Source organism: Acanthopagrus latus, chromosome 13 (genome assembly GCF_904848185.1).
Source record: "Acanthopagrus latus isolate v.2019 chromosome 13, fAcaLat1.1, whole genome shotgun sequence".
In the NCBI taxonomy this organism is placed as follows: domain Eukaryota; kingdom Metazoa; phylum Chordata; class Actinopteri; order Spariformes; family Sparidae; genus Acanthopagrus; species Acanthopagrus latus.
Window position 1 is genome coordinate 26,320,320 of NC_051051.1, and position 16,756 is coordinate 26,337,075.

The window sequence follows — 16,756 nt, forward strand, 5'->3', positions numbered from 1 at the left end:
TACCTGCAAACTTAATGATTTTCCCATCAGCCTCAGCTTTGTGTTAAGTGCTTCTTATTAGCGTGCTAGAGATGCTAAGATGCTAAACTAAGATGGTGATCACGTCCAAGAACATCACACCTGCTGACCGCTGGCATGTCAGCATGTTTTCAGTACATTGCAGTGGTGTTTCAGTGATTTTTATCAAACTTAACTGATAAATTGCTTTCTTACTCTCAGTGGATGGTAGAAAGTCAGCAGGCAGAAGTTTTGCTGTGATGAGATCCCAGGAGTCAGCGTCATCCTCTGATCTCTGATAAACATCTATTAGTGTCCCTCTCTCTCATTCTTCGCTCCCACGGGACTGATTACCAGAAACTGTTGATAAGTGTTTTGTTCAGAAGCAGCTCACTGTGGACCTCATTAATGATCACGTTTGTCTCAGAATCATTAACACTCATTATTAGCTGCTGTGGTAACTGAAACACACAGTGATGAAACTGATGGACCACCAGGGGGCAGTGTGGTCCCCTGAGCTCCCAACATGCAACAGTCCAAACAAACTTTGACTTTCTAACCACAAACAAACACAGTGAGCGCCTCCAGGGTTCAAACTGAACAAACACGAAGAAGTCACAAAAGTTACATCATGCAAGTTTCTCAAGTAACACTTTTGTTTCTATATTTCTTCACACAGAAGAACTCCAAACTCAAATGTCGGGCTGGTCTGAAAAATAAAGCTAGTTTCTGTTTATATTTGTGTCACCAGATTCTGAAAGGTGAACAGCAGAATGTTGCCTCATATTGTGCTGATGCCACAGTTATAATGCCACCAGTAATGCCAGTTAACTACAACCAATATAGATGAAGTAATATTTTAACCTCCAGTAAATATTTAAAAAGCCGAAAACAGAAACTATGCCAAACCTTGTTATGAGCATAAACAGATTGTTTATCTAAAACAAAGAAGGAAAAGTCCTCACAGAAAAAGGCACATCGCTTTTAGTCACGTTTATTTGTTCATTTGTTCATTAAGACTTTAAGACTGTGATCAATTCTGAGGAAAAGCTAATCAGTGAATTATTCCATTAGCGTGGTGATTGTAAATGGGTGATGTCATGAATGTCGTCACATGAATGATGTTCAGTTTGAACTTGTCTTTTGTTTTGCACGAATCTACTTAATTAACATTTATTCTGGTATTTGGGTTTTGAAGAACCTGCCAGAGAAATGAACCCGACACCTCGAGTACGTGACCACTATCACTGGACAGACGAAGACGAAACAATATCCCGTGTCCTTTCTGTGACACAGTCATCTAGTAGTTAATTGTTTTTGCCGGCAAAAATCTTGACCTGTATTTTTCATATTGTCTCACACTTCATCAGCTGAAGCTTCTATGTAAGCCGGTCCAGCACAGACTTCACATATGTAAACACTTTATATACATTCACACATCAACACATTGCCTGCTAATATCCATCATCAAGTCATTAACCAACAAGTTGAGTTATCAGTTTATAGTCTGTAACACAAAGCGTCTTTATTAAGTATTTGACAAGTTTAGACTGAGACTCAAAACTCAAATTTCACACTAGTTGACCTTTAATGAGCAGATCTGGAATTAATGTGATCACGTTACAAGCTCAGTTAAGTAATGACTTAATGAATTACAGCAGTTTTGAGGAGATTTGTCATCAATCTTGGAGGTATGAGATCTCCCACCTGCCCTGTCTGGTCAGATAGTTATGTGTGTTTCAGATGTACACGACCAAAAGTTGGGACTCTAATTTTTTTTATACATGAAGCCATGTTTTGTAGACATTTGAAGAAAGTGTAAATCTAATCTGGTGTCTGTTTTAATGTGTTGGATGATGTTTTCTTTGGTCTCGTAACTGCCGCTGACAAAATCTGAGAATTAATCTTGAAACATTTTGAAAAATCAGATGAAACCTGCAACAAAAATCTGAGTCAACAATCTTGACGTCAGTGAAGTGATATTCCAGAACAAGCAGCCGCGATGTTTCTGTCCGCGGGCCTCTTCCACCTGCAGCTTCACTCACATCTGAAAAAAAACAGCTTGTTTCACCTCAGTCATCATGTTCCAGATTTGAGGCACTTCTGGTTTTTACTCAGTTGTTTTCAGACGTCTCAGCAGATAAAAGCTTCCAATTTGGGTTTTTTTTCCAGGAAGTTGTGGAAAACGTTGTAAACTGCGGAAACACCATCAGAGCTAAAAACGCCTTCTGAATTCTGTGGTTTATTTTTCAGGGATTCATGTTGAACTTGGTTCTGTTTTAGTGGATGTAAACAGAAGGCAGACATGACTGTGTGTCATCACAGGGAGACTAGATGGGTGAGAGACCACCGTCTGAGAACGCTTCATACCACTAACATGTTGCAGCTGTGTTTGTGGGATTCCTAAGTCATTGTCTGGTAATTTTCCAGCATTTTCAACTAAGTACAGCACAACATGACATTACAAGAACAGCTAAAACATGAAGCTGAAGTTTAAACATACAAAAACATACAATAGAAACATTTATTGAAGCAACTGGGTCATTTTTTGAAAAATGTCTCAAATAGACGACGGGGATCTCATCTGAGGTTTACATCACTCTGAAGTCGGACCTTTTCTTGTGTTTGAATTTGTCTTTTTTTCTGTTCCGATCAAACTCAGGAGAAACATGTACGTAGTTTCCTGAAAATAAAAAGATGTAACTGCTAAAGGGAGCAGGAATGTCCTGACATGGCGCTGCAACGATTGATCAAGTCCATGTCAAATATTACGTTATTCAGGAAATATTTTGATTATCAATGAATTGATTTAAGTATTCTAAGTTTAAAGTCTCTGGTGTCAGTTTGTTAGATGTTATATTTTCTGGTTTCTTTCCTCCTCTGTGACACTGAACTAAATATCTGTAGGTTGTGGCCAAAACAACATTTGAGGACGAAACACTGATGGACATTTTTCACCATTTTCTAAACTACCTGATCATGGAGAGAATAACAGATGGAATGACAAGAATAATCATCCGCTGTGACTCTTGTTCCTTCACTGTAACGTCTGAGCTTCACTGCACATGTCAGAGTTTTAATCAGAGTTTGATGTGGTGGGAAAAAAAACCACGATGATGAGAGTTTGATGAAATGAGGCTCATTCTAGTTTCTAGTTGGCCTCGTTGTGCCTCTCAGTCAGAGGAGCCCAAACTTTCTCCCTTTGAGAGACAAAACTGAAACTGATCGACTGCCTTCAAAAAGGAAACACCTATTGTTCTGCATTGTGTTGTGAATGACCCTGACTTCCTACAATTGATTGACTTCCTGTGCAAAGTATCTGCACAAATTAGAAATAAATAGAGATTCTACATATTTGTACGTCACAAAACGTAAAAAAACAAACATTTCCATAAGTTTTTGATAAATGTATTGTGATCTTCAGCAGTGTTTCACCTTCGATGCTTCATGACTTTCTGTCAGTGCACATTTTATGTTCCTCTGTCCAAATAAGACAAGTAACCAATAACTGAAGCTGTCAGATAAATGTAGTGGGTTAGTGTAAAGTATAAAGTGGCAATGATCAGAAATGCACGAGTCAAGTGAAAGTTAATGTGCTTCCACCTCTGATCAGCAGTAACTCCTCACATACGGAGGTAAATGTGACACGAGACACAAACTGAGGAGGATCCAGAGTTTCATGTGACTCTGGCGCCACCTGCTGCTCACAGAACCACACAACCGTCAGATTTCCTCTACTGTCCTGAAGTCAGATGGTCAAACTGTTTCCAGTTCAGAGCAAATGTCCAAAAAGTCAGCAGATGAAATGAGTTGTTGTGTTTCAGTCGCTCAGTTCGCCTGCTGCTTCTCTCCTCGTTCAACATTCACCTCATCGATTATTGATGATCCGTCCCGTCTGTCCCGGCACATCTCGGGCTGTTTTGTCTGCCCGCTGTTTATTATTTATTATTAAAGTCATTGTTTGTTCATTAATCAATCAGTCAACCACAAGAAAATGAGTGTAAATATTTGATAATGTTGCTGCTTTTCTTCGTCACAGTTTATTTCTAACATGTGGGGACAACACTGATTTTTCCTTCTCTTCATAACAGAATAGAATAGAATAATCAATTCAATAAAGAAGATAATAAAGTAATAAAAACAAGTTGTAATATATTTAATAAACTATTAACACAATCATTGATTTATCATTTTATCCACTTTACCGTAGTTTACTGTTGTGTCTGTGGCTGTGAAGTCTGGACAGTTCTACCAGCCCGTTTGCAGCCTTTTCTGTGGCAACAAAACCAGGTGGGTTGTTTTCACGAGACCTCGGGACGTTTTCCAGCCGTGTTTGTAACAAAACAACTAAGATGTTTTCCAACTCTGACCAAGTCGTTTTTGTGACTAAACCTTACCGGACCGTGAGCACAGCGCTGTGACGAGAGACAGATTTCAAACTGAACTGAAAGAAACGTAAAGTTTGAGCTCATCTGCGGTTTTGCAGAGGTGTAGTTCTGCTGATTGGTTTGCTTTGAAATCAGAAATCCATCCATGGACACACTGCAAACAGGAGCTGCAGAAGCTACTTCAGCAAATTTTAAATGGAGATAGTTTGCAAATATATATGTATGTAAAATAATACATGGGAGGGGAGGCGTGGCAGAGTGTCACGTTTGATCCAAGATTCATGATTTGCACTGTTCTTGTCCTTGTAAAAGAAACTTAAAGACGGAGAACAATCAACCTTCTTAAATCAGATTCAGTTGGGTTTTGTTCTGTTCTCAGGCTGGAAGATTATACCCGTGGGTCTAAAAACCTTCCTGCTGCTCACCTTCCTCCTTCCTCCTTTTCTCTTTTCACATACTCAAGTTCTTCAACACTTACGGTTCAAATTCCAGTTCCTCCCCTTCACTCCTCCCTCCTCCCTCCTCTGTGGGCCAACAGAACTGTGTCAGCTGCTGGACGGACTCAATGGTTTTGGTGAAACACTACGAGAGGAGATCTGTGATTCTGTGATCTGAGGCGAGCTGCTGCGTTCACAGTGAGTCTGAATAAGTCATTTCTGTCTCTTCTGCCTTCTTACTGGGACAAATCTGCCTCATTAGAGCTGGTTTGTAAAAGCCAGAAAGTTTCTGGTTGTTTTTTCTTCACAGAGTAAATTCAAACAATGCAAAGTGTCACATCAGCTGATTTATTGACTGCTGAGTTGAATCCTGACAGATCTGCTGTTGTGATTCATGAATGGAAGCTGCTGCTGTTTTGGTTTTTGCAGGCGTGACTGAGAAGTATTTACTGACTTACTTGTATGTACGTGTATGATAATGTAAACTTCTCCCTGAAGTCAGAGTAATAATGGATACATGTGTTTTTTTAAAAGGCAAAGGACTCAACAAGTTTTATATTTTATATACAAGTACAAAAATCACATAAACTCTTGCTTAAAGTTTAATGTGAACACAGTAATTCTCGTTCAAACTGAGTGAAAACTGAACACGTCTGACGTTTTTAACACTGATGAAATGAGTCCTCAGTAGATCATAATGATCTGTGACCACGTGAGGCTAAATTAAAACGCTCTGGCTTGTCGACCACCTTCACCACACTGAGCTCAGAGTTGCAACAGACTCACTCGCTCTGGATCCAACAGAGTCTCTCAGTCATGTTGCTGTAGATGTCTGTGGACATTCAACTGTCTCAGACCAGACTGCAGCTCCATAACGACCTCCAGATGCTGCTCTGACAAACTTCTTTGAAATGAGAAAAGTGATAAATGCATTAGCATGAAGTTAAATTAGCATCTAATGTCGAATAAAACGTGTGTGCACTGATTTTTGTGGGTCAAATGGTTCCAGTGTGTTAAACTTTTTATGAACAAGGTGATAAAGTCAAGATGTAATATTCAACATTTCCACATTCAAATGTTTCAATGACGAGGCCTTTATTATATTCACTGCCTGGACAAAATAAAACAGTCACTTCCTGGACTCAGCTAAGCAGAAATTCATTGGATAATCACTGCAGTTGGTGACACGTTATTTAACCAACTGATGCAGGGAGGAGCTTCTCAGACCTGTCAGGAGACATTCTGTGGTTGTGGAAAAGATGTTTCTCTGTTTCAGAAAGGTCAATTATTGGCCCTCATCAAGCAAAGAAAACAGGAGGAGATGCTGAAACTACTGAAGTTGGGTTAAGAACTGTCCAACACATTATTAAATCCTGGCAGGATGGTGGTGGATATTCATCTTCAAGGTCAGAAAAACATCTTGAATGGTTGCAAAGTAGAACTCATGGCTCAACCACTCATCACTGAGGCTTATCTGTAGAAGGAGGAATGTAAAAAGTTCCACATGAGTACCCATCATGCCTCGTGCTGCTGTACAAGCCTGCAGGGGCAGAGTTTGGATCTGAGGCTGACTCAGCTGGTCAGGTTTAGGTTGACTAGCTGACTACCTGAATGTTCTGAATCAGCAGGAGTGGTTCACCTTCACACATGGATCGACCACCACTGGTCGGAAGATGCCATGAGGAATGTGTCCTGTAACCGAAGCTGCAGGCGGTCCAACGAAACGTGACAGTGCGTGGCTTTGGTTTTGGCTGCGCAGTGTATATTGTTGAGTTGTTTACTTATCCAGCATTGTTCATAGAAAGAAAAGTCTGAAACTACCTTAAATAACATCTAACATACTTGCTCGAGGATTATTTTTATTCTGTCAAACTAAAGAAGAACCACAGCTGATCTGCTCAGCCGGAACAAAACTACTCGAATTAAGTTTAAAAGCCAGAACAATAAAACACTGACATGTTTCAACCATGATGTTCTTCATCAGGGTACAAAAGTACATTTTAAAATATTTTTTCATAATAGAGAAATCAGTCCAGTTAATCCGGCCCTGGTTGCTTTAACTTCAGGAAACATCAGATGATGCGTCAGAGAGTGAAGAGGGAAGTTATTTTTTGATTTTTTACCTCGTCCGTGAACACAATCTCGTCTCGGTCAAATCAGATTTGATGAGCCATGATTCCACGCTGCTTCACGATGTCATCACACTGCGTCTTTTGTATTTCTGTATTTTAATCGGGCGACCTCTAGTGGCAGAAATGACACACTTCATGTGATACAGAGAAAATGCTGTCAGTGATTCCTCTCATGTTATGACCAGAGAGAAACAAGTAAAAGCAAGAGTGGTGCTTAAGATTCTGTAAAATAAACTGTATATCTATATCTGTTTCCACGTGTGTCGTGTTCCCTCCTCTGTTTCGTATCACTGCTGATGTTTCCCTCGTGTGTACACTCACACAGAAACATCATTTTGTTACTGTCAGCCTTGTTTTGTTTAACGTTTGGTGTCAGTCGGAGGTTGGACTTTGGAAATATCAGCTGGGGAGTCTGACCTCTGACACTGACTGGAAGGCAGCATTAGTCCTGTGATTGTGGGAGGTCATCTTGTTTTGTTTGCTCTCTGGTGAGATACAGCAGCGTACGTTTTCATTTGTTGACATTCCTCAGCTGATAAGATCCACTTCCTCTCTGCTCATCTGAGTCCTGACTTTTTCTTTGAATCTTTATCTTTCTGTGTCTGTGTTTTCTTTCCTTTTCTGTGGCCTTGTAATGTTTGTCACCACTCACTGTGGTCTGAATGTGGAAGTAGCTGTAGGATGTGAAAATCAGAAACATGTTTGATACTGATGATGATTGTATGAGAGGCTACATGATGTGTGATCAGTGTACCTGTTCAGGTGTAGACACTGATGATTCTCTCTCCTTCACAGTGAAGGTCTCCAGGTTTCTGTATGTTTCTGATAGCCACGCTAGCAGCAGCAGTTTGTCCACCATTTTGGTAAAAACTACTGCTTGGATTGTCCTGAAATCTGGTTCAGATATTTATGTTGATGATCCTCCAACATTCCCATCAGCCTCAGATGTAGTTTATGTTTGTTATCTGGAATAAAATATTACTACATTTGGATTAACAGCACCCATGGCGCTCACGACAAACAGCACAAACGCGTTGGACCGGTCGTGTTTGCGTGCTAACGTATGCATGCAGGTCCGTGCAGATACACTTGTAAAGAGTCAGTGCAGTCCGCCATAGTTGTTCCTAGCAATGCAGATATACAGTGACGTAATGAGACTCTACAGTTGCTCTCATTCTCGTGGAAAAGCAAAGCAGTTCTTAACCAACACTAATACCAGCCCAGAACCAGCACTTGGCTTGCTTCAGTGAAAAAGCTGGTAACAGAGGCACTAGCATGGCCATTAGCCTCAGTGTGTGCAGGGCATCAGCATTACATCTGAGTCACGGCGGGAAGCTAATCACCTGATTCTCTTAAAGCACCTGGATGACAACAATCACAAAAAATAATGTTAATAAAATAATGGCTTAAATGAAAAAGTTACAAATCAGAGGACAAAAGAGTCAAACAGAAACGAGCTTCATGCAGAGAAACTTGAGATTTAAAATTACTCACAGGCAGCACAGTGATGATATTACTGTGAGCGGGCGGTGCGATGGTGCGGTGGTCAGCACCGTCGCCTACAGTTAGAAAGATATAAACACTTTATTGTCAGACTGGAGTCTGAAACTTCTCGCAGTCACAGCTGATGATACAGTCACAGAGGACAAGACACATCCAGCGTTAACGTGCATTTACTTACTTAGTACTGATGCACAAAGAGTCTGACCTTGTTGAAACTCATGCACACTGTGTTTATTGAATGCACAGTGTCTTAGCAGTACCGGAGCTAGCTACATGCTAATATACATCTGTAGTTCCTGGGCAGGAGATTGAAACGTCTGAAGAAAAACGTGTTTGTGTATCAGACCATCATTACGATGTAGTTCTGTGTAATTGTATCTCACCAGTGGAGAGTCTGCTGCGCCTGTATACACACCTGGCTCATAAAATAAACTTTGCAATGCAGCTTTTTCTCTTTTGTAGCACTGCCGAAGGTTCAAACTGGCCTTTCTATGTGGAGTTTGCATGTTCTTCTCCAGGCTTTTGTCTGTAAATGTCGGCCCTGTAACAAACACGTGAACTCTCCCTCTTGCACAATACCAGCCTGCAGGATAATTTGATATCTAGATACTTTATGGACGGGTTAGGGTGCTCTTATCAGTGGTTGTTTATCTCTATGTTAAACACTCATAAAACCTTTTGTCCCCCACATGGTCTTGTTTTTGATTCAGCAGTAGTTTCCGCCTGGCTTCTGTCCAGACCTCACTGGAGCAGCCGGCGACTTTCACACTCTTTGTGAACACACACATCAGCACATGAGGTCAAGTGTGTTTGAGACCTGAATGAGTAAAACAAACGGAAAACTTCAGCTTGTTCAACATCAAGTCGTCATGCCATTAAAGTTACTGTAAGAACAGGAGGAACTGAGCCGCCGTCTGAATGTTGAAATGTTCCCTCACGACGTCACTGCGTGTGTGCCAACGTGTACTAACACGTAGATATCAGTGTGTGTTCAGCTTGACTGACTGTCTTTGTCTTTTCCAGGTGTTGATTTGTTCTTCAGTCTCTGTGTGGTGAAAATCTAATGATGGTGGCCAGAAGTCTCAACGTGAACTCTGACCCGGCCGAGTCACGACCTCCTGCCCGACGCCGGAGTCTCTTCAACAACATCAAGGTTTGTTCTGGTTCAGGAGCACATTTTCATTATTAATGATTAGTTGATGTTTATTTGGTGTAAATAAAAGCAGTGTGCATGTGAGCTGTTCTGTCAGCACCACGTGTTGCTAATTGTTTTTGCTGCTTTATGTGGTCAGTTAATCAGCGTGTTAATTAAATGAACAAAAGATCCGGTTCTAGAGGAATTCTAGAAAACAGGACCTGATTTTATTAGAGGTTCTGTTTGAAATGGACTCTGATGAGCACGTACCACCAGTCGACTGTAAAACATGTGGACGGAGCTTTTTGGTCTGAGAAGTGAAACGAGTGTGGATCAGGACTGGAGCCAGCGTCTTGTTATCAGAGGGCTGCTGGTTCACATCCAGAACTCACCTCAAATCCATCAAACTGAAGTAACAAGCCTGTTTGGTAAATGTGAGGAGGAGAAAGTTCAGATGTTTGAGAGGGAGAGTCAAAGAAATACTACAGATATAAATACAGTACAATACAAATACTAGCTGAAACACCCACTTAAGTACAGTAACAAAGTATTTGTACTCCATTACTTCCCACCTCTGTAGTCTGCAGAACACTGGATTTACACTGGAGACCACCACAAACTCACACATCAGTGAAATCGCCCACAGGCCAGTTGTTGTGACAGGAAGAGTCTATTTCATTCTGACAGTAAAGAATCTCCTCCAGAGTTCAAGCAGAGGCGAAGTGAAACCATCCAACACGTGTGATCGCTGTGTTTGGATGAGCTGAGCCTGTAGATGAGACGCTCACAGGCCTTCATTTATCAACAGTGGGTAACCACAGGTGTGTGTGTCTGTGTGTGTCTGTGTGTGTGTGGAGTTCATCAACTTAAACTTTTACTCATGACTAATGTGTGTAAATATAGGCAGAGCTCTGAACGTGGTGGTGTGTAGCCTGAACACACCTGCGACAATGTTTTGTGTTTCTGCACATTAAATATTTTATTCATACGACTTTTCTACACAATATTAAAAATGAAGGCTCAGTTTCTCTGAACAAGGTGTGAACAGACCGTAAGAGTTAGCAGGTTCCTCTGAATGTAAGTGGAAGCTCTGTGATTCTTGGTTTCTGGTTCTGTCGCGTCAGCTGAGCAGTTTTGTGTCTTTGTCTGAAGAGAAACTTCACTTCCTGAAGTCCATCCTGGTTTTGTTCTCTGAGGCCTCAGTATGTAAACATTTCCTGTCACATTGCTGTGATGAGCTCGCTGTGAAAGAAAAGTCATTTCACTGTTTCAGTCGCCGTCTTTATTGTTTCTGCACCTCACTTCAGTTTCATTTATTATCCTGACGTTGATTAATGCAGATTTAATCAAATTAACTTGGAAACACATCTCTTCTTCTTCTTCTTCTTCTTCTTCTTCTTCCTCTTCTTCTTCTTCTTCTTCTTCTTCTTCCTCTTCTTCTTCTTCTTCTTCTTCTTCTTCTTCTTCTTCTTCTTCTTCTTCTTCTTCTCCTCCTCTCTGCAGTTCTTTGTGTTGTGCCACAGTTTGCTGCAGCTGGCGCAGCTGTTGGTGTCGGGCTACATGAAAAGTTCCATCTCCACCATCGAGCGACGCTACGGCCTCTCCAGTCAGAAGTCTGGACTCCTGGCTGCCTTTAATGAGGTCAGTATGAGACACTTTCTCATGTCTAATGAGCAGCGTAACTATGAGCACCTGTGAACTGTAGAAAGTACAGTTTTTCTCTCTGAACCGTTGTGGAGTAAGGTAAAGTAGCATTTTATAAAATTCAGTACGAGAACCTCAAAATGGGACTGAAGTACGATAAAACTGAGAATCACATGAAAAACGTTCATGCTACTGATTCTGATTCTTCCTCATCTTACTGTCGGGGTGTTTGTGTGTCCAGGTGGGAAACACCGTCCTCATCGTCTTCGTGAGTTTCTTCGGGAGTCGAGTCCACCGGCCGCGCTTCATTGGATGCGGAGCTCTGCTCGCCTGCCTGGCCTCGCTGCTGATGGCGATGCCGCACTTCCTGAGCGGAGCGTACGACTACACCGACCGCATCAGCTGTGAGATTAAACACACACACACACACACACACACATGCACACACACAAAGACATATAAACAGTACACATCTAGATTTGTTGTCCTAAAATGGCACCTGTTTTAATGCTCCTCCACGGATTTTTATCAGTTTTTCAGAAGAAAACACATTAAAGTTTAATACTAATTAGAGCCATTCTCCAATTGTTCACTCATTTGCTCGCTGTCCCAAAATATCCAGACCACATAAGTCAGTTTACATCAAATTGCAGGGAAGACATCATGATGTTCACAGACACGTGACTCTGATTGACTCACATGTTGGACCTCAGGAGCAACAACCAGCTGCCACATTTCTGATGATATCATCATTTAAATGATACTGTATGTGACCTTATGAGAAAATGAACCTCCTCCTCACTTATTGTCAGTAAACAGCTTCCACATGAGTTTATTGTCTCCAGGACCTTCATGTTGATCGAACACTTTTACTTGAACACATTATTAAACTCTTCACCTCCTCTCTGTTTCCTGACAGCCCCCAGTGATAACAGCTCTGGCCTCTGCCAATCAGAGAGCACTCTCGTCACCTCATCCTCCAATCAGAGCTGCAGCCTGCAGGAGAGCCCCGCCCAGCGGGTGGTGTACCCTCTTCTGCTGCTGGGTCAGCTGCTGCTGGGTATCGGAGCCGTCCCCATCCAGCCGTTCGGCATCTCCTACATCGACGACTACGCCAGCAAGAAGAACTCACCGCTCTACCTCGGTACGACTGATCAGAAGACGCTGAATCATGTTTCATCCAAACAGTCCAGTTCTGATTAAAGTACGACTAAAGTCAATAAGTAATTTCCCCTTTCAGAAAGGCGCTGACAACGTCACTTTCGCTCTTTGTGTTTTTTTGGCCCCGGCGATAATATTCAGCATATTTTTGCCTCCTATGGATCACGTCGTGCACCCACATCCTCCCTGTTCTGATGTCCCTATGCCAAAAAGCCCCCAACAGACAGTGAAGCTCAGAGGGGGGCAGTGCTGGTGAAACAGCAGTGATGGTGGTCAGCATATTGTTGTTGCTTCATCTCAGCACTCCGAGCACACAACCAGCAAAAACAGTGTTATTTATACACTGGACGGGCATTAAACACAGCGTGGGTCATGTCTGCTCTCTGCACACTGCTCCTCTGTTACACAACAGCTGTGTGTAACATAACTCCTTCCTGCTCATAATTACATGTTAAAGGCTGGCGTGTGGTATTTTTAAGTTAAGTTCCTTTAATGTCAACGTATTATTTGATGAGGTCACATTTTCCTTGCCAGCAGGACCACACACTGAAGTTTAGTTGTGTATCGTTAAAAATAAACAAAACCATGTGAGGAGAAGTTAACAGAACGGACCGAATCAGGACACAACCGCTGCATCTGAAGGCGTTCGCAGCCTCCCTGCAGGCTCTCTGCTCACATAACAAACCGGTTTTTATTGGTTTCCTGGAACGAGTCTGAAACTGAACCTGATCCACAAACCAGAGCTCATAATCACAACAGTCACTGTATCTTTATTTCTGTAATATAGTGTGAGTTTGAAAATTCCAAGATTAAATCTGATAAGAACAAAACTTACATGTAATACACAAAATCAATGCATTAATAAGCATTAACTGAGCAACATTCATTATATATTTAAATAGGAAAAGATGATAAGATGAACCTTTGTGTAACAGAGTGCCAACAATAACAAACAGTAGCAGTGCAGGTTATAAGTGTACTCAGAGAAAAATAAATATATATATATACTCAAATACTGCTGAATAAATACTGAAGCATTTACTCAAAGATTAATCTGACAATACAGTTGTTAAAGTTACATTATGCACTGAAAACATAGAAGATACTGAAGTATTTGTGTTTTTCAGGCATCCTTCTGGCCGTGACCTCCATCGGCCCGGCCTTCGGCTTCATCACCGGCTCCCTCATGCTGCGCTTTTATGTCGACTTTGACAAGATCTCCAAAGGTGAGAAGACACAGCAACAGCAAAGCTGCACATTCACACTTACACTGATAATGTCTCAAGTGAAGTCACGCTCTGTTATAGCTCGTATTTAACAGGAGGATTTTCTGGATGTTGCAGCCACTCAGTTAAATTGGAGTCAGTGTGTTTAAGTGTGAAGTAAAAACAGTAACTGCTGATTAATGTTGGTCATTTCCTCAGAAACAGCTGTAAAAACTGAGCTGCATCTAAAGAGGACAAATAACTGACAGAGTATTTAAAGCTACAAGGAAATAACACTGGCGCTGGTTCAGTTCAGTAATGTGTTGCTCAGTAAGTATGAAAAGGTTTCACTCCTTTAACCTTTTTGCAGATCTGGTGTGAAGTTATTTTAATGACTCTGACTCGTCATTTAACACATCCAAGAGGTTCAAAGTTGCACACGACACTTCAGTTCCTGACAAAGCAGCTCAAAATCTGATGACTGAATCCTGCCAGCTTCTTCCTTCATACATACAAACTTCATTTAGACATTTGAACGTTCAACAGCTGCGACTTCCTCCTAATATTTCAATCTGAAGAAGTGAAGTTATCTTGACGTCTGAGAGTATTTTCATGTCAAGTTAAATCTGTGCAGGTTCTAAATGAGCTTGAGAGGAAACCAAGAAAAACCAAACAATGTCTGCTTGATATTCTTCCTCCTGTTGTCTTACTGTGATGACTCACTCAGTTCTGCCTTCTGAGTTTGTTTTAAATGTGACGGAACAGTAAACAACATAAATCTGCCAACACCAAGTTAAAACTTAGGTACGAAATTCTACTTATTTGTGCGTAACGGTCTAACATGAGAATATGGAGTTAAATATTTTGGTTTGTTTTGGCTGCAAATACGCTTTGGAAAATAAGTCTGAGTCACCAAATAAGAGTCAGAAAACCCACAAGAATGAGACAATTCGTCACCCACATCCATCAGGTGAGTCAACATGTACCTCTGGTTGTGTTCTGATCCAGTAATTTATCGTCCGTTTCCCCTGTAAACACACCGACCTCTTCAGCTTCTCTCCGGTCTGCTGCTGCTCCTGTCGGACTGCAGAGTCGCTGCAGCAGCAGCAGCAGCAGCAGCAGCAGCTGAAGAAGTCAGCATGCTGCACTATTTACATCACCGCCAGCTGTTTGTTTTACAAACCAACCGCAAGGAAAACACGGAAACGATTAACACCAGACCGGAGATGCACCGAACTCTGATTCCTGATTTTTAAGTCTGACCTGCTGATTCTGATTTTTTTCCCAAGAAACCATAATCGACAGAACAAACAAACATTTGTTTGGCAGAACATCGGCCCAGTTTCTTCTGACCACACAGTGATTTTGATTGTAAAGCTCAGTCCTGAGTTACTGTGTTTCAGAGGCTGCAGTGTGTGTTCACATTGTGTCTGACTTCTTTTTGTTCATGTGAGAAACAGACGTGCAGCAGCAGCACTCAGTCCTCAGGGTGTTCACACTGAGTGACGACAACTATGTAAGAAGGAAACAACTTGAAACAAATGATCTGACATTGAAGATAAGTAAGCTTCATTACTTCATTACTTTGAGTTTTTCAGACCAGTTTGAGCCCCGTCCAGATCCAGTTAAATGATCCCAAAGACTCGAAGGCAGTGCTACCTTCCACATTACTGCAGCACTCTTTGGTATGTCAAACTAACATAGCTGTCACTTATCAGCTTCAGAACACTCCAGACAGTCAAAATGTGTGATTGTACCTAATGTAGCTGCTGATTTTATCAGCGATCTAAATGTGCTGGCTCCAGATCTTGTGTGAGGGTTTCAAGGTCGATTTGTTTTGATTTTAGTGTCAAATGTTCCGCAGATATCTGACTTGTGTAACGTCGCCAACATTTTCTATGGTGACTACGCAGTGAAAGAATCTGTTATACTCATGTTCACGTCTCCCTTTGGAATGAAATGACTCGGACCTGTTGTTCACTTCCAAAAGAGGCGGAGCGGTGGTGAAACCCACATGGCACAGAGGCGGGAAATGACTCTTCAGAAAGTCATCTTGAGAAAACAGGCTAATCTGGACTCAGCAACCACACCGGACTGCTCCAAACACAGCAACTCTCTGCATAATGCAAAACTCTGTGGAGCGTTTTGACCTCCGATAAACTTTCAGATTCATGGATGAGTTACTCAGGCTGATCTTCCTGGATTGTGTTTCATAATGTCGCCAGTTGAAACCAGTGAAACAACACGTAACCAGTGCAGCTGTCCTGTATCTGCTGACTTGGTGTCGTGTGAGCAGGACCTGTTAACTCGAGCCCTCTGAGAGCGAAGCAAAAAACTATTCTGTGCTCGCCAAACTGATTGAAAACCTGAAGCCCAGTGGCGAAGGACGACTACCATGAACCACGGTGAGTCACAGCCAGATAACTTTTCACTTCTCACACGACTAAGGAAGAAGAAAAAACTCCCGAACCTCAAGTGAAACAAAACAGCATCTCCCAAACAAAAGCACACATTTCTCATGACTGGAAACAACAGAGGAACACACAACACACAAGAAGGAATCTCCAAGTACCCACATGAAACAAAACATGAGGTCAATACGCTGATGAAGGTCCTCAGTCATCCAGGTCATGGTACTTCTGACTGCTGTCCTCTAGACAACTGGACAGAAGATGTTTCGGCTCATCAGAGGCTTCTTCAGTTCTAACTAACTGGAGGGAGCTGCAGGCTGTTAAACTCTGTGTGGGAGAAGTTCAGGAATCAGTTCAATACTTTCCACAACCTCCTCAGTGAAAAATGGACCAGACGACGAGACGAGCCGCCATCACACGTGAAAGTTAAACCTGTCCCAATTCACCGTTCTCACGCAGAACACCTGACGGTCTTCAAACAAACATTGAGAATTCATCACTAAAGAATACAGTAGAAGGTTTTCTCTGTTGACATCTTAATTCTAGGTGAGCACGCTTTGGTTTTTTGTTGTCAGCGTAAATCTGAGACTTTATTTTCATGTAGAAAGATGTTTAATAGCATCAATCTACCATCATCGGCCGCGTCTCCGGGCTCTGACTCAACCACAGAGTGAAAGTTTGTTGGCGTTCAGTGAAACTGAGACTCTGGTCGTGTTGTTTTAATGGAGCTTGACCTTCTTTTA

General features: G+C 41.7%; 1 protein-coding gene across 3 annotated transcripts in view; it reads left to right on the forward strand.

Annotated features, from left to right (window-relative positions):
- The window catches only part of slco2b1 (solute carrier organic anion transporter family, member 2B1), a 41,802-nt gene that overhangs the window by 8,341 nt on the left and 16,705 nt on the right, over positions 1 to 16,756 (forward strand). Inside the window, exons 2-7 of one of the 3 annotated variants that reach the window (XM_037118657.1) lie at positions 4,924 to 5,020; positions 9,481 to 9,610; positions 11,096 to 11,233; positions 11,478 to 11,640; positions 12,156 to 12,380; positions 13,525 to 13,623. In XM_037118657.1, coding sequence (XP_036974552.1) covers positions 9,521 to 9,610; positions 11,096 to 11,233; positions 11,478 to 11,640; positions 12,156 to 12,380; positions 13,525 to 13,623 — 715 coding nt within the window. In that variant the 5' untranslated portion in view covers positions 4,924 to 5,020; positions 9,481 to 9,520. Of the gene's footprint in view, positions 1 to 4,923; positions 5,021 to 9,239; positions 9,344 to 9,480; positions 9,611 to 11,095; positions 11,234 to 11,477; positions 11,641 to 12,155; positions 12,381 to 13,524; positions 13,624 to 16,756 lie in introns of those variants that run through there. The other 2 variants (XM_037118659.1, XM_037118658.1) reach the window with 2 other exon arrangements.